Below are 25088 nucleotides of genomic sequence, written 5' to 3'. Positions count from 1 at the left end.
AGATGTCTCCTACCAATACCCACGGTGCTAGGCCGTATTTTGTAACATTATTCATCTATTAAAAATGGTGAATTAGGGACGTCCGGCACCAACTTATCTCCATAAAGATGTTATTGCTCTGCCTGAAATATTTCATAGTACGTTATTAAAATTCAGTCTTGCATTTGGTCAATTTTTGGTGGTTTTATTGCTAAAAATACCGAGAAAAATATCTGTTCTTACTGTGAGCGGGCTTGCATCTCCACAGGAAGAACCTGCGGCCTGACCTGGTAGAATTATTTGCTTGTTTCCATGGCAATAGATAAGTGACCTGTCATGCAGCGGAAAAATCAAAGGCATCAATAGCGTCTCAATTTAGACAAGCAGGTTGCAGATACTCCACCAGAAAAGCTACATAGTGTATCTTTAGCACCATTTTCAGTGTATAAAATCAGTAGCATGCTCAGTTGTACAAGATAAATCACAGTGACAGGATGTGCATGGATCTTGTCGCACTGCCATGGCAACGTAAGAGTGCGAAGTGTGCAGAAGGATTACCTAAATAGGACTTGGAAATTCACTTCTGGTAAAACAAGGATATGTGAAGGTTAAACTTGAGCTCTCTCTCACACTCGCTTTGCCTTTTTCTAATTACACTGAAAGTGAGAGAGAAGAGAGAGTAGGGTAGTGCAGCTGCCTGACGACTACAGAAACCAAATCTTTTCTCCAGTCTTTTATAGTGAGAGTGACCCCTGATGAGATTCCTCCAAGGAGTATTGGGCGAGATGACAGTTTCTAAGCTTAACTCACCCTTCCAGAATAATTAAACACTGTATCTATGCCTAATTTTGCGACTAAACAAAAAATAGCCACCTGTGCGTTGTCATGTTGTTGACAAGGCTTAACCGTAAACCGCAAATGTCTCTCCACTGGTTATAATCAGACAAGATTATTATTATTTTAAAAGTCAGTCTGCAAAGTGCAAACAGAGTGAGTGTGCAGCAGTGCCATAATGGGACACATAATTCAGGTTACCCAGCAACCAATCAGACTTAATGATAATAGTTTTAGTGACTGTCAGTAAATGCCAATGTGTAGGAGTTTGCAAAGTAAATTTTCATTAAATGTGCTCTATATGCAACAACAGAGGGTCCAGTATGGTTATTACACTGCCTGGAATGTTCCACGGTATGGCATTTAAACTTCCCCTCCATGGAGACAAGCAGTTGGTGACATCAAGTCAAGCTATGGGTCAGATCTGTGGAGAGGCAAGCTTTTTCACAGTTTTTCAAGAGATTTATGAGCAGTAAAAATACCTTTAGAGAAATAAATGTTAGATTTAATGACATACTGTGGAGTGAAGCAGGGAGCTGGCTCTCCACCAGAAAAGTTGTGCACCTTTAAGAATCAATATCGTTTCAAAAATATTTCTACATGCGTTCCTGCATTTATTTAAACGTGTGTGCTGCCAGAGAACTATGTGTATTTCATCAAGGAGGTTTGACTTTCACTAAAACCATTTTTGGAGAGATTTGGAGAGATTTATAAAATCCTTTTCATTCCCCAAGGTGAGGAGCAAAGGAATACATCCTGTAAAAATGTGAATATATTTACATTTATATGAGGATTTCCCAGATAACATCTGGCAAATTTCTTGTTAACATGTCACTCTTTTGACATCAGATACTTTGTCACAGTATCAACAGATACTCTGTTGATACTCTGTTGATCCTGTTCCCAAAGTTCAGAAATCACTGGCTATTTCTGTCTGCGGCCTCTTCGGAAGCCCAGAAAAACTTGGGAAAGATATGGCTTATCTATTGAAGGCATAAAAAAAATCATTAGAGTAATTTTCACACCACAGACATTTAGCCTGAGCTGTACTTCTATTCCTGGGTGGCACATAACCCCTATCAATTTTGGAGGAAGATTAAAATCAAATGCTTGAGGATATAGTAAATAAACATCTACAAAATTCACTTCAAACTTCATCTATATCACTTTTTCAGCATTAGTTTGGTTCAAGTTTCACAATATGCTTTTAATAGTTTAGTATTTCACCTCAGAAGGCTTGGGGTTTTCTTTGCCTCTTAGACATAAGAAAAATACATGAGCAAAGTGGTATTGTTGTTAAGGAGAACATTAGCAGTCTTTCTTATAGCTTTTGAAACACTGAATAATCTGTCTCTCTTAGCAACAGAAGTAAGAAAAATAACTGAATATTCTAATCTTTGAAGAATGTTTGGGCTGCAACATGCAAAAGATGCTGGAGCTCCCTTGAGGCAGATAAAAGAATGACAGTTGCCATTAAACCTTTTCACTATAGATTTTATGAGTCATGGAGGCATAATCATTACATGGTCTGTGTAAACAAAACAGAACAAAACAATAAAGAAATTAATGTGCATATTTGTTCTTATATGTGAAATAGGGGAATTCGTCTCAGATGTGAGAATGAAGAAATAATTAAAGGGCATGTAACTGACTTTTGTCCATGTATTTGAGCAAAATGTGCCTTACCCCTGTGTAGATAAATTTTACAATAAGCCCTTGAAGTGAAAATATGTCAGCTGCGTACTGCATTTAATTGTAAAGTGTTTTATGTCCAATAATCAGGAAATGACATCAGTATGCAAGTTTTGTTCACTTTACCATGACGGCAAAATCTCCACTCTGGTCTCTAAAAGTTGGTAAAAGCACTTAACTCATCATGGTGAATAATTAGGATGTTCAAATGCAAAGGGAAAGTGGGGAATAACTTTGAACCCTGCAAAACATTTACTTTGAGCTAGTTCTGTTTTTACTTTTTTTTTTTTTTTTTTAAATAATAAGAGATGATTCAATTATAACGGTGGAAACCGTAAAACATGTTACGCAAGTAATCAAACATACTGCCATAAGTGTGACCTCCATAACCGCTTTAGTGTCCTCATTTCTCTTCTGGCCATGCGATCAGAAACCACAGGACGTTATATAACCAATGCAAAATGGACCAAAAGATGCCCAGTCATAAAAGTGTACACACACATACAGATTCTCACTTTCTGCTGTTTCAGCTCAGCAGGTAGCATAGTTTTCTCTCTGATTGTAATTCAATCTCTGGCCCTTCCTGTTCTCTCACTGCGGCACAGAAACCCAGTATGCAAAGCCGAACTCCAAACCTGATCATATCAGCACAGTGTAAAACCCAACAAGCCGAGGAGCCAAACAGACAGCACTGCATGTAAGAGAGAGTAGTTATTTACACCCCATTTGTAAAACTAAAGTAAAAGTAAAAATACAAATACAAAACATTACACAAATACAAATTCAAGATACATTATGCAACTTGTCTGGACATACCTACTTGTCTCCATAGATATGCTATTGTTTTGCCTGTAATGTTCAGTACAGCAGTTCACAGTAAAATCTTTCACACCAACTACAACCTAAGAAGAAATTTGGCCTTCCACGTACCACTGGATCTAAAACATGACTGTGTCTAAACTCAAGATAAACCAGGTCTAAAACAGGACTATTTTCAACTATACTAGTCCTACACAAGGACTAACCCAAGGGAAGAAACTCTCAGAAAATATTAGAACTGTAGAGGAATCCACATACCACCACTGTTTATCGTATTAAACTTGTCTATCTCTACAAAGACAATCAAGCGACGTCACCAAGCCAACTGAATATACACAAGATAAGTTTAATGCCAATACAAACAAGGCGATGACATCTTCATGGAGACAAGCAGTTGGCTGACCCTCCACTGTCCAAAGTTACATAGTGTACATTTAAAGAGGTATTTTGTGAAAAACCTTCCAAGTATTGATTAACTGTTTGGAGTGATTAAACATTAAGCTTTGCGTCGAAAGAATCGTCAATGCAACTTCCACTAGTAGAATTATATAACATGTTGTAGTTGCTTTTTAAAGTGCTCTTGAAAAGGTACAGATTCCCCCTCAAACTCTTTACAAAGTCACACTCCCCCTGACCAATACTTAAGTGTCTATTATGCACCCTGCTCAGAGGATCTTTAGGCTGGCCTTGTCCAACAGTGGAAAAACACATTCATCGTCTCATTTCTTGGCACTTGGATGTAGATATGTAGATGAGAGGAAGCCTGATAATCTGCTGATGCTGCGTTTGTGAATGGCTCCGGGGCAGCACACTCCCACAGCTCTGTCAGTCTTCTACAATCAGCCTCCGTTATGGTCGACCAGAGCATGCAAATGAATTTCACATCCTAAGCAGGTAACAGAATTTCCATTGAAGCTCCTTCCATCAATGAGAGTGGATTTTTTTTAAAGAAGACTTGGTAGCTTTTCTCTCAGCAGGAGTCTGACCACCTATCTTATTTTTATTGCTCCATTTCAAAGCCTTATAACACACGGGTGGAAAGTAACGTTGCTATTTATTTAATAGTACATTTATCATAATCGCTCTATTTCTAAGAATATAGTGGCAATATTTGGATAGTTTTGTTATGAATTCTCGAAGTTAACACGTAATAGGATTTTATTTGGAAGTAGGGCTGCGCAATCACAATCGAATTAAAAGTGCAATTTTAAACACAATTATGAAAAAGCAAAGGCTGTATTTAGATAAATGGTCAAATAAAGTAGTAATGTTCTCTGCGCAACAACATATTTTTATACCTGTAGTTTAGAACTCTACAAACAAAATACAAAAAATGTTCTGGAAATGAAATTCATGAAATTCTTAGTTTATCAGTTCCTATTTTCTTCTCTCGTATTGCTCCTGGAGTTGTTTACAATGTGCACTCCGAACAGAACCCTACTTTTCAAACATATATTGCAAATCTTGAAATCACAATACTTGGCAGAAAAACTACTTTTTTTCTTCACAAATAGCGCTCCTTGTACGTAGTTGAAGGAGGAGTATGAAGCCAGTTTCAGTGCCAGAATTCAAATTAGTGGTAGCTGTGAACACTGCTAAAAAATCAATAACATTTAGTTTTTTTGTAAGGAATTTGGTTGAGTAATTTGAGTTGAATTATCAGAGTAGCATAAATGTAGAGCGGTAGCAGCAGCAAAAAGCAGCTAATTCTTTTTGCAGTGTTAATACGTACATAGTTGGGTTTTCATTGGCCCCTTATAACACACCAGTATTGCACATTGTCATAGCCTCACGCAATAAATGTCAAAAGCTATGACAGCGTGCACTTACTGCTTTAATCGACTTCTCTGAACATGTGAAAAATAATGACCAAGTGCGACAGTGTGTAAATTCATCTAACAATCACAGCTAATGAAATGAACCCTGGGCTCCATCTTATAGAGGCTCATTAGCATTAGACGTAAGACGCACTACGGCTCACTTTAGTCTTTCGCCGGCTACTGCAGTGAGTCAGAGGTGAGCACACTACTGAGCACTTATGACGACCGAGGTTGAATCTGGGATACGTAATAAAGGTGGAATCAAATGGGTCAATTATAAATGTTAGACAGACGGTAACATTTAGTGGGCTTTAAGACTTTCATAAGCTTAATTACAATTTTCCGTGACAAAGGCTAGGCACTGTTACATTTTAATACCAGTCAAATATCTGCTTTATGGTAATAGGTGAACAATACAATATTAAATACTTGTATGCTCTGGGAATGTAGCACTCAGCAGGTACTGTAACTTGAAACGACAATCTCTACTGTTGTTACCTATACTATTACAATATGTGGTAACACTTTATAATAACTGCACACAAATAGTTAGTTAAGGAGTAACTAAGTGTGAAATATGTATGAGTAACTATACACAACACAAGCCAATTAATTGCTAATTAATTGTTCATTAAGGTTGTAAGTAAGCAGTTGTTAAGCCTGAATCACTATTAATTAAGTGTTTGTTCATTATTAATTAAGTCTTTGTTCATGCTTTATTAAGGCTAAATAGGGGTGTAGTTAATATAAAGTGTTACTCAATATGTTTTTACATGTTACTACTACTACAACTCATATTTAACTACATACTATTGAAAAAAAAAAAAATGCTACTAGTGTTGTTGAGGTCTGGTTTCGTGCAGCAGTAACTTGTCAAGCGTTATCACTATTGACAGTGTAAAGCATGAGCTGTCTGTGGTGCTGAATTTAGGGCTTATGTAGATTAGTAAACCAAAAAACAAACGCTAAATGGTCTTTTCTAGCCTATATGTAATGATGCTTGCAAATGTAATAGCTCCTACAGTTCATGGCTGGTTCCAGTAAATTATGAAATGTGTATCATTTAGTTAGACTATACGGATGACAAATTCTGACAAGAAATTATGGAATTGATTAAACTGCAGACTGCTGAGGTGTAACCGATGTAAATGTGCAACAACAACGCAGTAAGCAAACATTTCACACTTTCTCTCCCGTGACAAGTACAAAACCTGACATTAAATTATTGCATTTTTCTGATTAAAGTGCATTTTGTTTTGTTGTTTTTTTTTTCCTATTATTACTTGGTTTGGTGGGATGGTACCTGTAGTAAATACTAATCTCTCTATGTCATCAACAGCCTATCTAAAATGTTGGGGCAATTTATGCACAAACAACACATTTTTCTCACAGTTTAAACCTTCATTGAACAAAATAAAGGTGATGTCATTTGTTTTTATGAGTCTAACCATAACTATTGTGTAATTTAGCCCTTGTTGACATTATTGCTAAGTTATAGTTATACCTGCTACATATATGTCACATATGTTACTCATGTTCTATTAGTAAATGATCAGTTTAAACTTGAATTAAAAAAAATAGTCAACAACACACATTTAAAGCTGTAATTCTCTCAGGTAGATGTACTCACAGTAGTCTGCTGCCATCCTCACCAATGCTCTCTTCTTCCCTTGAGTGCTGCTCGAGAAGCTGTGTGCTGTTCTTTCATTTGGCCTGTCCTGTCCACAGCACAAGTACATGTTGTTAGTGCTTCTGGGATAGTGCTGTGGGGATAGGCCCAAAGCCTTTAGCAAAAGCTTTTGAAAACAACACATTACTTTCAAAGCAGCATCACCTTGGAGTAGCCTTTTGTATACCATGGAAATATGTTTGTATATAGCATTACTTATGGTTATATCTTTTTATTCCAAGCAGACAGTGGCCTAATAATGAGAACTTATCAGCAAAATTAATCAAATTATTGCAAGCTAATTTGGTTGGTATTTGTAAGCGCTCTATTCTTCTTAGTTACAATCTGGCATTAACTGTCAACTAAAGCGACATATTTAGATGTTATCAATAGCATATTAGAAAAAAAGCATAAATATATCTAGCAGCAACATTGAGGTAAGGAAATCACAAAAGGTTTAAACAATTTACCTCACTGACTGCTGCCCATGAAGGGTCAGACATTTGTGAAAGCCTCTTTTGTTGCTCCAGGTGTACATTTCTTTCTCTGGTGGCTAATTACTGAAATTGTCCATAATGCATTCTTTAGCTCTGGCATTTAACACTATGTCCTTGTGCGTTATAAAGTTATAAATGTGAAGCTACAGCTCTGTAAGGTCTGTTTGAAATGTATGCACGTGGCCTAGAACCTCTTGTCTCACCCAACATGTCAGATCATGCAGCGATGTTTGAATGCACATTACCCCTTTACACTGGGGAGCAATAATTCAGTCACAAAAAAGACCCCATAAAATGACCCATGGTATGGATTTGTGAATTAGCATTGATAAAGTAGTATTTCTACCACCTGTTACACACTCATTATCCAATCAGTCAGTGCAGATTGTGATGGGAGATGGGCCTTAATTAGCATATATTAAACTATGTCCATGCATTTTAAAGCCAGAGATGAAAATATACTCAAATAAAAGCATGTCTGTCTGTTTTTTTTGCTCTGAAAACATAGAAAAAAACACGCATCCTTACTCTGAGCAGGCTTGCATCTCCACAAACCTGACTCTTATCTGCCCTCCTACTTGTTTCCATGAGAATATTGTTTCTTCCCAAAAACGTATCTGTTTCACAATCATGCAGGTGGCGTCCCTCCTCCAGAAAGTTACAATCTGGGGGGAGCTTTAATAATTCAAAATTTACTTTCAAAGGGCAAGAATGTTTATATTTGTGTTCATGGGTGAAGTTACTGACCAAAAATAACTCAGCTGCAGTGGTTCCTCTGCCTGTGAAATGTATTCCTCCCTTTATCCTCTCTGGGCACATGAGAGGGTTTGTGTCAACTCCCAAGTATCTGCAAGAATTTGATATCAGCTTGATACCACTCCCATGAATTAATGGCCTAGATACACCACTATGTCATGGTAGTTAAGTCTAAATGAATCTTTATGCATAAGTACAGAGATAGTCCTACTCTATGGCATGTTTTGCATTATAACGTGTAGATTATGGGATTGTAAATATCATTGCAGGCTTATTCTCCACCTCCAACTGTACAGGGATTAGACATATATAGCACAATCTCCTCTTTCTATGGGGCAAAATGGGCAGCTAACAGGCACGACCGGTCTAAGTCTGTGTAGCCAATCAGCTTTCTGCTTTTGCCTTTGCAGGTTGTCCCTCGAGGCTTGTTGATCCAGGCAAAGAAAAGGCGAAGTCCTCCTCTCCCCCCAGGGCCTGTAATACCTGCATGATGAGAGCCACAGTGGTCCCAGCTGCAGAGGCCACATCCAGCCTCTCTCTCTCGCGCGATCTGAGCGCACCACACGAGAGAGACAGGCTCCACAAAGCAGCCAATGGGAAGCACCAAAGCTCTTTAGAGCCCCCTGCTGTGCGCAATGAAGCACAGCAGTCTGCTTCACACTTTCAGCATCACTTCAGCTTCCTTTTATAGGTGACATTTTGAGGACATTTTTTCATCACTCAAGATCATGAAGGGTTTCTGATTGTGGCCTGTTCGATGGTAACTTGTATAACTAGTATAACTCATGTGTTAGAATGTGATGTAGTGTTATACCTACATGGATAAAGGTGTGTTATTGAAAGGATGGCTCACTAACTCAGAAATGAAAAAAATGAAAATCAACAAGTAAGATGGGGCTTTTTTCACTGCGTCGCATAATAACTCTGCAAACTAAGAGCTGGCATGTACATCCAGTTATTTTGAAAATGCCAAAAACCTCATTTTATCTTAAACACATGTTCAGGTGCGAAGTTTGCTCTTATTTTGTATTAAAAGCGAGCACTGCTGTTGTGTGATATTCTTTAAAACACTGTAAATTTCCTGTTTTGTTATTTTGAAGGCAAAGGTGCACATGAATATTTTTACCAAGGCTATAATTTGAGCATAAAACGAAATAAAACAAAATGTCAAGGGGAGGCCATTTTGAAATAATGTTTTTGGGGAAAACAATACTTTAGTTTGTTCAGTTTTTGCTGAAAATATTAAGATGAGAGATTGAGAGATTTGAGTCTTAGAGCACAAATCTGAATTGCAGACAACTAACAAGACCCACAGATAACACATGATTTTGATCCATTTGTTTTATTGTTCTAATGAGATTCTTCATCACCAAGCAGTTTGTATCAAATAAGCCTGAAAAGTTTGAGATTTCCAAATTGATACAAGAGTAGAACAATATAAAAATAACCTCATTAAGTTGACAAAACAATGTGCTTGGATTTTAATGATCTTTTCTTGCTGTTTGTTCATTATGACTAATCCCCACCATTCAATGTTAATGACACTGCTAATATTGACTTGCATAACAACACAAGACAGAAGAGATGTTTAATGTGTAAAAAAAAACAACAAACTAATATTGGAGAATGATAATAAAGGTTCTCACTGCGCTATGCTCCTCTAAAAGCTAAAATGAATTTGTCCCATTGTGCCTTAGCATGAACCAAATTGATAATCAGCTGGCTGCTATCCAAGTAGGAACAGGTAGCATGTGCATCATCCTCTTACCTATTATAATCAGCTCTCAGCTCGATATGGAAAATGATGATGAATACTAACACATGCTGCACTTGAACACTACGGTAACAAGAAGAAAACCTTGTCAGCATGAGCTCCACCTTCCCAGCACGCGAGTGATGAACAAGTCCATTATAATCATCTTCATTCACAATAGGACATTTTGAACTCTCAACCACAGATAATTAAGCTGATTTAGTCACACTCGAAAAAACTAAGTATGTACAGATGAGCACTTGAACATAATGGAACCAAACAATGTTTAATTTAATGATAAAAGAATAAGAATGTGCAATATTAGTCAGATTACATTGTTCCCATCAGTGCAGTTTAGTATGAAGACAAATGCATACAGCAGAAAAATCAGGTCCAATACAGTGGAGGTTATGACACAGGAGTGGCTGAACAAAAGGATAGGTCCAACTTTATATTCTAATTCTGCTCTGCTCAGAATCTAAAACTTCATTAAAGGAGTAAAGTACTGATTAAAGTGTCTTAGGCTGATTTAATACATTTTCTGAATAATTAGGGATCCACCTGTATTTCTATAAAGTTCTATTAATTTTATTTTTATTCCCACCAGGTGTCCATTCTTCGTACACGCACCCTCTGCTTGTAGTGATACTCTTTCAGATGTTTTTTCAAAGAATTAGGAATGGGAAGTATATTAATACCATCATAGGTTGTACAGCTGCTTATTACAGCTCGGCAAATGTGCTGCAAGCTGAAAGGGTGAGTACGGGAGATGGGGTTGGATAGAAGAGGCTCGAAGAACATGCAAGAGTTTGGGTCCTTGTAGTGTTCCAACAAACCAGTGACAGTGGGAGCATGGAACACACTGGGGTCGTGGACGTCAAAGCTAAAGTTATGGTTCCACTGTTCAATACGTGCATGCAGCGAGCGGCCATAGCGGCGAAAGCTCACAGAGAAGAGGTAGTCCTCCTGAGCAGAGTCACGGAGCAGGAATGTTCCTTCAGGCTTTCCCTCCAGCAGTGTCTCTGCCTCGTAGCGGTCCATCACGCCCCAGTAACAAGGCAGATTGGTTATTTGGAGCAGGTCTGGAACCAAACAGTGAATGTAGTCGATCTGAGTGTGAATGCGGTAGCCATCATTGCATTTGTGAGACTCTGTATGAGGCACTATGGCTCTTGATGGCAGGTCAGTGGCTGTAATTTCAGAGCTCTCACTTGAGTCGGAGTCCCCGGCGTGGGCAGCCGCGGAGGCAGACGCCGCCACCACCTCATCTAGAGTGTCGAGGCAGCTCTGGAGGAGGAGCTGGTGCTGCTGCTGCCTCTGCAGAAGCAGCTGCTGCTGGAGGGCACTGGCCCGGTCACCTCCTGCTAAATCATTCATGCCATGAGCCAGTTTAGGGCCATGTTTGTAATGCTGGTTCATTTGAGCAGTCACCTCAAATGTGTGGATCTCTGCATTGGGTGGAGGTTCAACACCTTGTTCGATGCTGATTCGACGACGTTCTCGCAACTTGTCATCAACATCCTCCACCACTGTGGCCATAGCAGCAAGTGGAGCACTGCAAGCTACAGCAGAATCCAGTATAGGTGGCTGTGTAATGGGGGCTGTATGCTGCTTAATGAGGTACCACTTTTGAGCCAACTCTGATCCTACAGGGAAAGGGCAATCATCCAGCATCAGCTCACTCAGATGGATCTTACGCCTTGAGGATGGACAGGTTGTTGATGATGAAAGGGGAGGTGCTGGTGTGGCAGCTGCACTGTTGTGTGTCTTGATTGGAAAACACTGGCCCATTGCATCTTGAATCTTTTGCCTTAAGGTGCGGCTGTTGTTGGGTCCTCTGCCCTCAACATCTCCAGATGCGGGTAATTCTGCCACAGAGCTTACTGTACCAAGCCCTGGCCTCATTACTGCCCTCTCCTGTCCTAATACAGAGCCAGTGCCTTCTGATCCCTGCCACCTCCAGCTCTCCTGCAGAGGGGAAAATGACAAATTGTCCCTGGTTTCTAGCTCATTTAGGAGCTCCCCATACTCAAAGCCATCACTCACTGGACGCTCTGCCGTGGGTTCATGAGCAGTAAGGCCTTTTTTCTTTGCTTTCCCAGATTTTCGCCCAGCACCTGTATCCCGTCTCTCTTCTGACCGGCTCTGTCTAACTTTAGGACGTGCTCCCCGCTCTCTCTCTTTCCCCCGATTGCCTGGATCCTTTGGTAATGACATGTTTTTCTGCTATAGATAAAGTATGAGACAGTTTGCAGAGTGATCAATAAGAACAATGCAGCGGGCGGAGGAAGGTTTTCCTATTCATATCTTCAGGGAAGTTCTGATCAACAGTAAATCTGCAAAATACGAAATAAATCTGCTTAAAAACGCAATTTCTTTAAGAGATCGAGTTCTGAGCTGTTAGTTAAATCAATGTTTTAACCGCATCTCCACATTTAAACTGAAGCAGTGCATCCAGCTCATGAAGAGGCAGCTATGCTAAGGAAGAGACTCTGAGCGGCGTTAGCTTTAGAAGTTACGGCCAGGCTTACATCCTTTTACCAAAATATTAAAATGATTCACGTTACAACATTAGTGCATATAAGCAGATTTTCCATCAGATCCAGTTGATCGTGGTCACGATGCAGATAATAACAGTTTCTTGTCATAAGTGTCACTTAGCTCAGCAGCTAGCAATTTGCTAACCAGCTTTAGTTAGTGCTTTTACACAAGGAGAGACTTAAAAAATTATCTTATTTAACATACATCTTACCATGGGATTAACAGCTGATGCTCCAGAGTTATTCTTCAGTTTCTTGGAGTAAATAAAACAAATCACGAAGTAAAAAGAGGCGTTTAAGGCAAGAGATCGGTCGTCATTTTTTCCCCTTCAGGCTCGAATAACCCGGAAGTAGAGCAGGAAGTAGGAATTTTAACCTTTTCAAAATATCAAAACAATTAAAACTTGCCTAAAACAAACTTGACAACCTACAAATGAAGATGCAAAAGAAGTGAACTCTTTATTTAAACTGTCAGTGACCCGATGGATGCTGCACCTCAGACCATAACACAAGTGACAGTAAAAAGTATTAGCAACAGATGCAAAGGGTTCACAAAATCTTAGAAAATTTTGGGGTATTTATACTTAAATATAAATTGTACAAGACAATGATACAGCATAGCATTCAGCTGACTAGAGATAATATTCAACCTGGCAGGGACATTAATATGACCTCAGGACCACTTGGTACACACCTCCACTGATCATTCTGAACCTTCCAGCAGATGCAGCAGGAAGAATACAAAATGTTAAATTAGTGAATGATTTTTCCCAAAACATTTCACCCGTCAGTGGAATGTAAACATTGAGTACACATGTTCCTTGGCCAACTATAGGTGTTTGACAATGACCAACTTAAAAGCTCAAATAGACACTGCCAACCCCTGCTGCTACCTTTGACAAACAGTACCTCTGTCTCTGTATGCAGAAATGTTCATTTTGCACAAGTTTTAAAAAGGACTACCCAGGCTATATGTAACAAATAGTTGGTTTTACAGTAAAGTGAATTGTTAAAAAATAAAAAGAGTTTTAAAGTGATCAACATTAATTCACAGAAGTTATTTGTGGACATGAGTTTGATGCATTAGCAAGTCAGATCTATCCAAGAGCCTGCTCTGAAGAAATCAACGACTACACTACTGCTCAGGACCATTCATGGATAAACAAAAAGTATATGTTGGAGATGTGCATTTAACATGTTTCACCAGTTTCTACAGACATTAGAGCCACTGATCACAAGGTCAAGAACAGTATTTCTCTTGCATGATCAAAAACAGGTGTCTTGTATGTTTAAAAAAAAAAGAAAGTAGAGTATAAAATGTGTCTTGTGGGCTGTGAGAAAGCTTCAGTTTTTATATTTCATACAAAAAAAATATATATATATATACTGATGTCACATATGAAATGGGTGTTATCCCACAGATGTAAACAGTGACATTTAAATGAAACATTTAACATTAGTTAAGATATCTTCTTTTGAGTTTTTGGCGACTACTGTCATCTGTCAACCCCCATGTCCTCTATCTACAACAGTGCTGTATTAGTGTGGCAAAACATGCTAATATAGAAAATAAGCATAAGTTAACAATATCACGTGAAGGGTAAAAAATACAACTGGAAAAAAAATCTGTAAATAACCATTTTACTACACAGACCTCCTATGGCTCTGCTGAAATAAAATATGGTTATCCCTGCCTTTTGATACAACCAAAAGTGATCCAATAGTTAAGACCATATAACACATACATGCACCTCCGCTCTGCCACATTCAAAGACAGAGGCTTTATAAGACAGATTTTGATTCAACACTGATACCACATGATAATGTTAGGATTCTGAAAGTGAAACACACGGAGACACAAACAGAAACATCAACATCGTCAAGCACCTTGAAAAGTATGATTCATCAAATCATCACCTTGGCCATTGAGGAAAAGGGCAGTGGGATGACATGCTGCTAACCAGAGCGGTTATTACCAGATCAAGTTCCGTTTCCCAGATCCAATCACGCGGGTGGCACAGGGTTGAGAAGGCTTTCATTTAGTTTTCTCACCCAGCATTAGAGTGTAAATTGAAAACACTCCACACTGCCCGCTTTTATCTATTCAATATCACCAGCTCTCCCTCCGCCACACAGACCGCCCCAGCCCTTATTCATTCAGGAGGTTCCTCGGCACAAAATGAGATTCATCATCATTTATGTAGTAGGACAGAAAATAACGAAACAAATTGCAGCTGGCATCAGTTCTTCAAATTGCTGTTCTCTGGGGAAAAAGACAGCCTTTGTTTCCTTTCACTTCAGATACACTTCTCAATTTGACAAATGCACAACCTCTCTTTGGCGTTGTAAAAGTTAGGAGGAAAGTCATTTCCTAAAAGAATAAGTATAGGGCAACAAGCTTGATAAAGGATTACTGTTGAAATAACAACCTATTTGTTCAGTTTTTAAAAATTCCAAATTTTTCCGTACAAACATGTTTTTCAAGATAATACAAAGGACTTGGGAAAGCTCTAGTCAATACAAACCCTATCAATGGTGCTGGATACACAGCAGTTACCAAAGCTAGAATATGTATTGGAATAAGGCAATCTTTTAAGTGATGCCAATTGGTAGATACAATGTTGGGGCTTTATATTTAGTGCCTTACTGAAAAAGTGCCTTACTTCTGGCGGGAAAATGTCTTATCTATATATTGTTGTCTAAGGGCCTGTGGCTATCAGTCTCTTCCTGACAGCAGCCTTGTACTAGGACAGTGGAAAAAAGGAGTAGAGTAACTTGTTGAAAACAGCACCATTTTACTGTATTTCTGTCCAGTTCTGGCAAACTGAGGCGCCGCACAGCATGTCACAGTCCTGCAGGTGACATGAGGCAGTCAGCTCAGTTAACCCTTTCTCTGTCCTGTGATATAATAATTATCTGTATTCCATTTTTAATAAACTTAGTTGTATATAATAAAGTACAAAAATATTAGAGAACATATACACAGTTTTTGTCATTTTGTAGTGACTGCTTTGCCTTTTTTCTTAAGCATACATATACTTTGTGCTGGATGACGAGGAACCAAACAGCCCTCCATTGAAGTGTGTTTCTTCTTTCTCTCTTTTCTTTTTTATATTGTTGATGTACGGTCAGTTCCATCTGGAAAGACAAGAATTACTTTTGAAGAAAGGAACATCTACAGCAGATTGAATTAAGAGACAATAGTTCATTTAAAATTAAACAGAAAAGAATGCGAAAATAATTTGCTATAACTAGCTGTATGGTACATGCAGGGACCTAGGGAAAAACTAAAGAATATGAAATAAACGATTTCTCTAGTGTGTGAGTACTAGTATGTGACAGCATGTAGTAATACCACTAATGTGGTACAACTGGTACAAATCTGTGACTGAAAAAGTTCCCTGTTGGCTTTTTTCTTTGTGTGAATAATTGTTTGAATAATATTTAATTTGTTTAAACACAATCTGGATCATATTTTTTCCATGGCCAAGCTGGCTTGCATACATGAAAAAAAAAAAAAACAAGAAAAAAAAAAACATCTTTGTCTGTAGTGTAACGTAGTGGTTAACTTATTCCTTCGGAATACAATTTATATATCATTATAATTCATTTCATGAAGTGCTGTTTTCCTGCACAGAGAGTAGTGAAAGCCTGTGTAGGGTCTGCCTGAAGCAACCCTGCTGTTCTAGCCCCATCTACATCCCCGCACTGAAAGAAATGAGGCATGAGGCTAGCCAGCTAATAGTCCGTTTAGCGTCATGCTGTGGAGGACACCTACCCCCCAAGGCATGCTCTGTCATACTGAGGCACAGTGACTCCAGCGTAGGGTTGATCTCAAGGTCAGCACCTGGAACTTGGCATTCTGTGAAAATGTGTGATATGGTTTTAGTAAAGAGTACATTACTTTATTTATTAAATTACTTTTTAAATATATATTCAAAGGTTTGTTTTGAATTATTGTCTTCCACTGAGCCACACAGTGCATGACAAATATAAATTAATCTGTAAAAGTTGACCTGTTAATACTTGATGAGTGACATCACAAAAAATGTGTGCAACATTTGCCTCATGTCTCCTATTTAGAAGTCTCTATTAAATGTTTAACCATTAGAGCAGAAATGGTACCTTGCTGTTGGAACATGAGCATGGTTTGTGGAGAAGTGTGGACAGGGAGCGAGTGTGTTCGCTGAACAGAACTGCGACTCTGACTTGGCATGCTGTTGCTGCCCCCAGGGTTAGCGAACCACAGGCTCTGTACATAGAAAAACAAGTTAATATTCTCTGAAAAAATAGACAGAAATTATAAATGACCAAAACCAGTAACAGGAACAGTAAACAGCACTTTTACCTGGCGACCCTGGCCAGCTAAAGCAGGATTAGTGAGTGAGTGACGTGGGGATGCTCCACTCATTCCACCGGGACTCAGAAGACCCATACGTCCTGCGGGGAGACCTCGAGGTGTCATCTGGAACTGCCTCTGGCCCCTCCGTCCAACTCCTGCACTCACAGATCCTGCTGTGGGGAGCGAGTTTGACCCATATGTCCAGCTGCAGAAAGACAAAGACATTTGGGTCTATAAAAGGACATTTTATAAACCCAAGCTTTTATAAACAAAGAAACAACATAAGAAAAAGACCTCACCCTTTCGGTCGATAAACAGGCATGTCCAGCATAGCTTTCCGAGGGAACAGGCGGAGCAGTTTGAGGACCTGCTGCTTCCAGGACACAAGCCGTTTTTTGTGAGTTTCTGTGAACGCCTAAAATATTGAGGTAACAATGGATACATTGATTATTATGAGATAGCACAAACAGGTATGTAAAGCTAGGTAAAGGAGTGTCAATAAAATCTGGTACCTCATGTGTGAGACATTTCTCAATAAGTTGAAGGTAACAGCTAATATTCTCCTCATCTGGCCTTGAAACAAGCAGCTGTGTGCACACTGTAAAAATGTGTTAAATATGAAATGAAGTATCTATTGTTGCTCTTGTTTGTCATTTCTACTTAAAGCATTTTTAATGAAATATTGTTAAGACCAGTATGGTCATTTTAACATCTCAGTACAATTTGTTACCTTTTCCCATCACACGCGTGAACTGTCCAGGAATATCACTGTCGGAGATGGGCGTGCCAGAGGAGTCCCCATCGCAGGGAGCAGGGTTGTGGGGCTGGAACCCCTCCAGCACAGGCTCTTTGTCCACTGCGGCCTTCGCCGAGTCTGCCGGGGGGGTGTCTTGGGTGCTCTGTGAAAGACTGGGTGGACTGTAGGCTTTGATTGGCGTCATGATGATCTGCTGCAATTCTTGGAGGGCATTGCGCAGATTTCCACCTTCCAAAATATCCTGTAAGAGATTGATACAATAGGCAAAAACTGTGAGATGGCTTGGCAACAATTGTATGTGGCTGAAATAGTTTGTTTACCTTTTCTAAGGATCGTAGCACACTTGGTCTTTCTCGCAGTTTCTGGATGCTTAAGGCAATTTTATGTCTAGCTCCTTTAGTGACATTCTAAAGACAACAATAAAAAAATAAATAATAATAATAATAATTGGTAAACAGAAAAGTTGAGCACAAATGTTCCTATAGGAGGTGTATATTATAAATAATCATTCACTAAGTCAAAAACCTGTGACTCCAGATGCTGCTCTGTAAGAATCATCATCTCCTCATAGGACATCTGAGAGAAAAGTGATGCATATTTATGAAGCCGGAGACTCTTCAGCCATGCAGGAACATCTTAAAACACAGGTAAAGCACAGGCGTTCAAGTTTAGATAGTGTACAAAGCCGTTAAAACTCCATCAGTACCTTTCATGCCACTGCCATCCTCTTGGAAAGTGTTGCGCAAAGACCCCTGATCATCTGTTTGCTCACTGCCTGAAGATGCAACACTGCTTTGGGGTGACAGCGGGGCATGATCTGTTGAAATATAAGCCTGTCGACCTCCTTGTTCATCCTGGCAGACCCACTCAGAGCCACATGCTTGAGGACTAGGGGGAATGATTGACATCGATTTTTTCAAAGGACTCGGCTGCATTTGATCACCCATGCCTGCAAAAAATATATTTGTTTTGTCATTTTGAAATTGACTCCTGGGGTAATCAGTGAAATTAATCTGGAAACCCTACCTGCATTATTGCTGTTGATGGGTGAGGACATTCCCCCTGGGAAAGGCATGTGTCCATTTTGGCCTGCTGGAGAGGTACTAGAAGAGCTGGACTTGTCTTGCCAGATGAGGCCTGGATCCAGGACCTCAGCAGAAGTTTGCCATTCTTCCTGGTGAGGGTGGTATGGGCTTGAGGGGGCTCGGGAGGTCGGGGCATAACCGCTGGATAGGTGCTCCTCCAGGTGGTTCAGCCACATGGCCAGAGACGTGCGATCCTCTAGTGTGGTGGCCGGGTGGATGAGCGCGTAAGACAACAGCTGTCTGCTCTCCTCCACAAACAAGCTGCTTTCAATAGTGTGACTCAATACTTTCTGCAGCAGCTTCATGTATTCACATTTGGCTTCACTGTTGCGTGGCTGCAAGAGTGGCAAATGAGACAGCAGCAAGGACACCACTTTCTCCTTTGACTCCTGGTGCCACTGGCTAACAATAGCTGAGGATAGGGGCACAATTTCAGAGCATCTAATTAGTGAATTTTAAGTTTTTATAGTTTCCAGTCTAAAATAACAAAGAAAAAAAGCATCAAATCAATATCTGTTTTATCTTACCTGCATTGTTGGCCTCTGCTTCTAGTATGTGAATCTCTGTGCAGTCTGCCAGCCAGTGCTCAAGGCAGATGTGTAAGAAGCGAGCTTGAGTGCGAGAAATCCTCTTTAGGAGGGACAACAGTGCTACCGTCTGTTCACACTCATTCCAGCCTTTGAACCAGTCTGTGAGTATTCCTACCTGGTCTCGGAACATCATGGCGTGTCTCCTTGGGTAGGAGACAGGTATGGTCTACCTAATGACTACTCAGTAACACACAGACAGAACAAGTCCTCCCCGCACAGCGGGGGTGAATGTATAGTCCTGAGATGCCCCCAGACCAGAGAAGGAGCCCTCACATGGTTTAGCTACAGGTTCGATACAAGCTGTGGCATGAAAGGATTGGCAACAAAACTTCCAGCAGAGAGTTGATGGTAGGTTTGGCTCACTGTTAGCACTTCTTATTTTATCATATCCAAAGTTTCATCTTCCATTTCCTAAAAAAGAAACATGGTAAAACTAAACAAGATATTAATAAATAAGTATGTTAATAAAAGGTTAATTTTAAATTTCAATAAGTAATATGATACTTTTAATAACAATTTTGAAACAATCAAAATTATCAGTGAATACACTGAGATTGATTATCATTTTGTGTTCAAATTATATCGCACTAATATATATATATAGTAGTTATTATTTTGGATGAAAGCCAAGTATATTGATACCACTTTTGTGGTTTGTTAGAACGAATGTTAGAGATCACATTCTCTGAAATGCTACAATAACCACTACACTGCTGCAAGTGCTCAGAGAGTGAAACACGGTACAGTGCAACTGCAGACAGGCAACATAGCCAGAGGTAACACCTGTAACATTGGGCCAACATTTACCCGAACACACCCAAATGACTGGTTCAAACTCTGTCAAAGGGCCTTTCGTTTCTAACATAGCATAACGGTACTGAAACGGTGCAAAAATGACACAAAAATTGTATATCAAAGAGGCACTTAGCAAGTGTTAGCTGGATAGGCCTAGTCAAAGGAGATTGAAGGTTTGTATTGTTTATCGTTGACGCTGTTGCTGCTGGTATGCCGCTTTTCTAGGCTCATTACTTTGACTGGGCACACAACCAGCCCTGCACATAAACAGCCCTTTCGATGAATAAATCGATAAGGTTTCAAAAACTAAAACAAGTTGTATATGCATAAACACGCGAGTAATATTCATGGAGAGTTGTCTGTTTACCTTTGTCAGTTGTCAGTGGTTAGCGACCCTGGCTAAGTGCTAATACTTAGCTTAGCTCGACGATATGGGAGGAAAAGCTAAGTGGTAGCTTTGGCGATAGCAGTTTTGCTAATGGATACAATAACGTGAGCTTAGCTGAAAGAAGCGCAGATCGGTCCATACGCTGTGTTTCCTAATGTTATTCCCCTTACAGAAGCGAGTTCCGGTCCTACTAAAACCATGTTACACTACATATGTACTAAATTGTTTATTGCATATACAGAGAATAAAGAGTACGCTTGGAGAAATCTACTTCGATTTTTAGTTGACGTAAGACGCTGCCAGAGCGTCATACGCCTGAACAGTGCGTACCAAAGCTACGCCCACCGCCGATTTGATGCGTTTCAAACCAATATAATATTTCTAAAAACAATATAAGCCCTGGCAGAGGATCACCACAGCTGACTGTACTATAGTGTATCTTGAATACTGCATATTTACAAACTTTTGCTCTTAGATTACTCAATATGATATTGTAAAAATAATTCAGCCAAGACCAAATATGTAGAAAACGTCACCCGCATTTTATTAATTACAAAGTTGTACCACAGTGGCAGGAGGAGGGTATAGACATTTACATGGTTCTTCAAAATGTTTGAATCTACAAAAAAAAGGCATTTTGACTAAATGTTCCTTAATAATCATTAGCTGTAATTAAGAGAATACCCCCCCAAGAATGGATTAATGTTGCAACTAGCGATGAAGTCACCTGGGTGTGTAAGGAGCAGAGAGAAATTGCAGTGGTATCTGTTCATCAGAGTTTCCCTGCGTACAGACTTTATTCACTGTCACTGGCATCACTAGAGTCTGAAGCATGCTCACTGCCGCTGGCGCTCTGAGCACGTGCCTCTGAATGGGCACTGCTGTGGTCACTGTGAGCTGGAGAAGCACTCCGACTTCTGCTGCCTCCTCTGTTTGCCCCCTCATCCTCACTGCCACTGCCTTCATCTCCGCTGCTCCGCACTGAGTTCTTGGGCTCATTTTCATCACTGTCATCGTCGCTGCCAAAGATTTCCTCTTCATCTCGCATCTCTCTGGTGCGCTCCTCACCACTTTCACTGCCACTGCCACTGCTCTTCCTCCTCCGCTTCCCTCGGTCCTCTTCCTCCTCATCCTCTTCTCTTTGCTCCTGCTCTTCATCTTCTCCTTCGGAATCGCTGCCAAAGTTGTCCCCATCACTGCCACTTCCCTTCTCTTTTTCATCACCTGTAAAAATGCATTTTAAGGTCACCAACAGGAAGGTTATGAAAGAAAATGTTCATGAACAGAAGTAGCTGCCATCTAAAAACTGACCAGAGTCCTGCATGTCTTTATCCATGTCCATGTCTTCCTCTTCATCTTCTGGTTCATGGTTCTCCAACTGAGCTTTACGAGCTTCCTGGAAATTAAAAATACACCCATAGTAAAGGCTCCTATTTGGTCAAGTAATGGTATGTTACAAAGACATTCAGTCCAAAATATTGTTCAAGAAGTAGTCATACATAACCTAACATTACCTGTGCTTCAAGTTCTTTCTCATTCATGTCTCTGTGCTTACAAACCAGCACAGCATTTGTGGTGGACTGTGCTCCTGCCTTAGCTCTTCTCTTACTTAGACGCACTCTAGAAGTGAAAACAGACAAGATATTGAGTAAAACGGCACCAGGTCAAGATATATATTTTCAAACAGACCGGAGAGGACACACAGCATTTTGTAAAATAGAGGTTACCTAGTTTCAAGTTCATTATAATAAACACCATCGCCATCTCGGAAGATGAAGAAGTAGTTTTCTTCATAACCCTTGCTGGCTTTGTTCTTAACATTCCAGTTGTATTCTCTGGCGATCTTGTAATCATACCTTCAAAAACACAATTAGAGTTTAGGAGAGTGGCTCTGCCTTTTTTAATGTATGTTTAATAGTTTATACAGAGATTTTACTTACAGGTCCTCGGGCATATAATCCACGCCCTCCTCACAATCTCTTTTGCGTTTCCGAAGAGTTTCTTCATTGGGCAGGAAGTAGGCCACAAACTGATTACCTTCTTCATCCATCATGCCCCTGTATTACACAAGGGAATTTGTATAGTATATTAGCATATAAAATCAAAAGGGGTTAGGTTGGTAATTTAACCAGATAGTCAGATAAACCAGTCATTCAACAAACCTAATCATGGCCTGGGACATCATTTCGACTCCCGCGGGTCCTGATATGTCTTTTGGAGCAGGATCAGAGTCAAAAATAACTTGAGCACAGGGGTTGATCCACATCTAGGGAAAAAAAAAATTCTATGTCAAATGATGATACAATAATAATTATAGGTGTGTGTTGACAATGTGTGCTCACCTTAAAATCTGGGAACACGGGTAATACCTCTACAGGAGTAACTCTAGGTTTACTGTAGTGCTGAGCAATCTTGAGAAAAACACAGGCAAAGTTCAATACCCAAACACACAAAGAGCTTGCATATAGTAATTTGTAAACAAAATGAAAGTCAATAAAACTCACATTTTTCTGTGCATCCTCAAATGTCTTCTCAATGGCCGAAATCTGACTGTCTCTGTCTTTGTAAATCTCTTCTTCTGTGAATTGTTGTTTGACAGAAACTCCAATCCTAAAATCACAAAAGTTATGAGTTATATGTATTCACACAGGTATAGAGAAGAAAACATTGGAGCACACTTACTTGACTTCCACTTTCTCATTAGAGACACCGTATCTGTTAAACTCTGTGGAAATGTACTCCGTTTTTCTCATCCATGGAACAACTTTTGCATGTTGCTGTGACCTTATGGAAGAAATTTAAAAAAAAAACTGTCTGATCACACAGTTCAAAAAGTGTACTGCATAGGCCTGTCACAATAATTACTTTAATTTGATAAATGACACAACTCACGATATCTGAGCTCAATAAGGGCCACAGGATATTTAAGTGCCATAATTACTGTATCTTATTCAGCATAAAATCAGTTATTTTTGTAGTTTAGTCCTCTAAAATATGTACTGTAATGCATGGGATTCTTGCACAAGATTAGCAGTTCATATTTCAGTGTTAGTTCTGTTATACGTCAATGCTCCTCTTATACTTTGGTTGTACACACAGAGAACAGAATCCTACCATTAAAACATAAGAGATAGTTTTTCTAAAATTGTCAAGTCAGGGTACTCAATATATACTGTCTGATTCTTTTTTCTTTTACCGTTTGTATTGGGTCAAATTATTACAAAATGACTTACTAACTACTAAAATATTAACTACCAACTCAAGTGTTTGATTGTGCCATTTTATTTCTAACACGGGTAATTTAGAAAATGACCGGCTGAAATTATTTTTGCTTAAGTGGCATTATGTCAGTGACATATAATATCAAAGACTACCTTCATAACACTTTTACACTTAATTATTGTGACAGCCCTTGCACTAAGCACTCTCTGTTCATACCTCTTTGAACTGGATGGAGCTTGGATGTCTTCTTCCAGCAGTTTCTCATCAGCTGGATCTAACAATACTGCCAAAGACAAATAAACAATCAAACCAACTATGTAAAATCTCACATTAGCAATCTGCTCCAGAGCTTAAAAAGAAAGTCTTACTGCTGGGGTCTATGCGGTAGGTATCAGGGTTTATGAGATCAATGGTGACTCCTAGGTCTGGTTCAGTCAGAAGCTCATGTTTGTGTTGCTTCTCCAAAGAGGTCGCCTTATACTGTACAAACCTAAAGCATCAACAACTATTAGAGCAGTGGCCATAGAGTAGTGGACATGATAACACGAGTTTACATCATTGGTTATAATTGTGTTAATACCAATGTTAACATGAGAAAGTGTTCACCTGTGTTGGTCAAATGGATATGTGATGAATTTGGGGTCAAAGGGGATGTCAGGGAGGCTGTTGCAGTACTTCACACGGCAGACGACTCCTGACCTACATTAAGTAAGAGTAATTTAATTTCTCACCATCATTATTACACACATTTTAGTGTAAACATTTGTGTTACCTCTCAGGGACAGTCCTGTGAGAGGACGGCCTGCTGAAAAAACAAGTGATTTAATAAAAAAACAGCAAAATGAAATATCTGCACAACAATATACAAAAACAATTATTTTGATAACTGTTCTTCTATTAAAAGGTGCACTATGCCACTGTTCTGGTGGAGGGTTTTCTGCTGGATATTCTGATAGACATCATGGAGATGCTATTGCTTTGCCTGGGAAGTTCCACAGTATGGCATTTGTATCCACCTTGCACGTATTCCAATTGCAGATGCTTTTCTTGCTAAAAACATGCATCTTACCTCTCCATAAATCTGACCTGTAACTTGGCCTAATACCACCTGCTCTTCTTCATGGAGTTAACACTTAATGTTATATTGTGGAACATTCCAGGCAGACAAGAAGTTGGCATAGTACACTTTTGATATAAACTAGACTGCATCTCAGTTGTACTCGCATTAATAAAAGGAATAACGAGACAGTCCCCACATGAATAAGTCCTCCGCTCTGTTGCGTGTTGAAGCGGGTCCTCGTTCTTACCTGTGTCCGTCCTCGCGCTGGGCCTGAGTTTGAATGGTCGGCGCCATGTTTCAGGCAGCTCAAATTTAGACCCTGATGTGCCGACTAAAAGAAATGTCTTGTAACCTGTCCGAGAAGCATAAATGTTGTGTCTTTATTTTTGCTACGACGGCGGACAGGATGGCGCTCGTGGTGAAGCGAACAACGGAGAAACGCCCCCTGCTGGTTGGGAGGGTAAACTAAATGTTTTACAAGATGACGTCA

The 25088-nt window shown here is 39.6% G+C and overlaps 3 protein-coding genes across 3 annotated transcripts; all 3 read right to left on the bottom strand.

The window, feature by feature from the left end:
- Positions 1 to 10395: 10395 nt before the first annotated feature.
- socs9 (suppressor of cytokine signaling 9) lies at positions 10396 to 12705 on the bottom strand. Its single transcript, XM_033977316.2, has 2 exons — positions 12572 to 12705; positions 10396 to 12155 (listed from the first exon to the last, which is right to left on the bottom strand). Exon 2 carries the CDS (start codon positions 12034 to 12036, stop codon positions 10414 to 10416), a length of 1623 nt encoding a protein of 540 aa, XP_033833207.1. The 5' UTR covers positions 12037 to 12155; positions 12572 to 12705; the 3' UTR covers positions 10396 to 10413.
- Positions 12706 to 12793: 88 nt separating this feature from the next.
- On the bottom strand, positions 12794 to 20617 carry LOC117380498 (protein Smaug homolog 2). The gene is made up of 13 exons (XM_033977315.2): positions 20296 to 20617; positions 19071 to 19544; positions 18485 to 18955; positions 18165 to 18407; positions 17984 to 18093; positions 17779 to 17865; positions 17432 to 17699; positions 17214 to 17299; positions 17001 to 17116; positions 16708 to 16906; positions 16485 to 16611; positions 16138 to 16221; positions 12794 to 15497 (listed from the first exon to the last, which is right to left on the bottom strand). The coding sequence occupies exons 2-13, from the start codon at positions 19264 to 19266 to the stop codon at positions 15469 to 15471; spliced, it is 2016 nt and encodes a 671-aa protein (XP_033833206.1). The 5' UTR covers positions 19267 to 19544; positions 20296 to 20617; the 3' UTR covers positions 12794 to 15468.
- A 220-nt stretch (positions 20618 to 20837) lies between these two features.
- Positions 20838 to 25045, bottom strand: paf1 (PAF1 homolog, Paf1/RNA polymerase II complex component). The gene is made up of 14 exons (XM_033977179.2): positions 24846 to 25045; positions 24311 to 24343; positions 24145 to 24237; positions 23907 to 24028; positions 23755 to 23821; positions 22999 to 23100; positions 22821 to 22926; positions 22659 to 22727; positions 22479 to 22582; positions 22257 to 22373; positions 22044 to 22172; positions 21831 to 21936; positions 21628 to 21712; positions 20838 to 21540 (listed from the first exon to the last, which is right to left on the bottom strand). The coding sequence occupies exons 1-14, from the start codon at positions 24890 to 24892 to the stop codon at positions 21113 to 21115; spliced, it is 1608 nt and encodes a 535-aa protein (XP_033833070.1). The 5' UTR covers positions 24893 to 25045; the 3' UTR covers positions 20838 to 21112.
- Positions 25046 to 25088: the final 43 nt, after the last annotated feature.

Source organism: Periophthalmus magnuspinnatus, chromosome 13 (assembly GCF_009829125.3).
Source record: "Periophthalmus magnuspinnatus isolate fPerMag1 chromosome 13, fPerMag1.2.pri, whole genome shotgun sequence".
Taxonomy (NCBI): domain Eukaryota; kingdom Metazoa; phylum Chordata; class Actinopteri; order Gobiiformes; family Gobiidae; genus Periophthalmus; species Periophthalmus magnuspinnatus.
Note: the sequence above shows the minus strand (reverse complement) of the source record. Positions and strands in the feature narration are given on the sequence as shown.

What these genes read in the sequence shown, in the direction of transcription:
- paf1 (XM_033977179.2), bottom strand. Translation starts at nt 24,892, where the DNA reads ATGGCGCCGACCATTCAAACTCAGGCCCAGCGCGAGGACGGACACAG. An exon ending in CTACCGCATAGACCCCAGCA is followed by an intron (nt 23,822 to 23,906) that starts GTAAGACTTTCT and finishes TGTCTTTGGCAG; the next exon opens with TATTGTTAGATCCAGCTGAT. An exon ending in GCTCCATCCAGTTCAAAGAG is followed by an intron (nt 23,101 to 23,754) that starts GTATGAACAGAG and finishes TTCTTCCATAAG; the next exon opens with GTCACAGCAACATGCAAAAG.
- socs9 (XM_033977316.2), bottom strand. Translation starts at nt 12,036, where the DNA reads ATGTCATTACCAAAGGATCCAGGCAATCGGGGGAAAGAGAGAGAGCGG.
- LOC117380498 (XM_033977315.2), bottom strand. Translation starts at nt 19,266, where the DNA reads ATGATGTTCCGAGACCAGGTAGGAATACTCACAGACTGGTTCAAAGGC. An exon ending in TAGCTGGCCAGGGTCGCCAG is followed by an intron (nt 16,612 to 16,707) that starts GTAAAAGTGCTG and finishes TTCTATGTACAG; the next exon opens with AGCCTGTGGTTCGCTAACCC. An exon ending in GCTCATGTTCCAACAGCAAG is followed by an intron (nt 16,222 to 16,484) that starts GTACCATTTCTG and finishes ACATTTTCACAG; the next exon opens with AATGCCAAGTTCCAGGTGCT.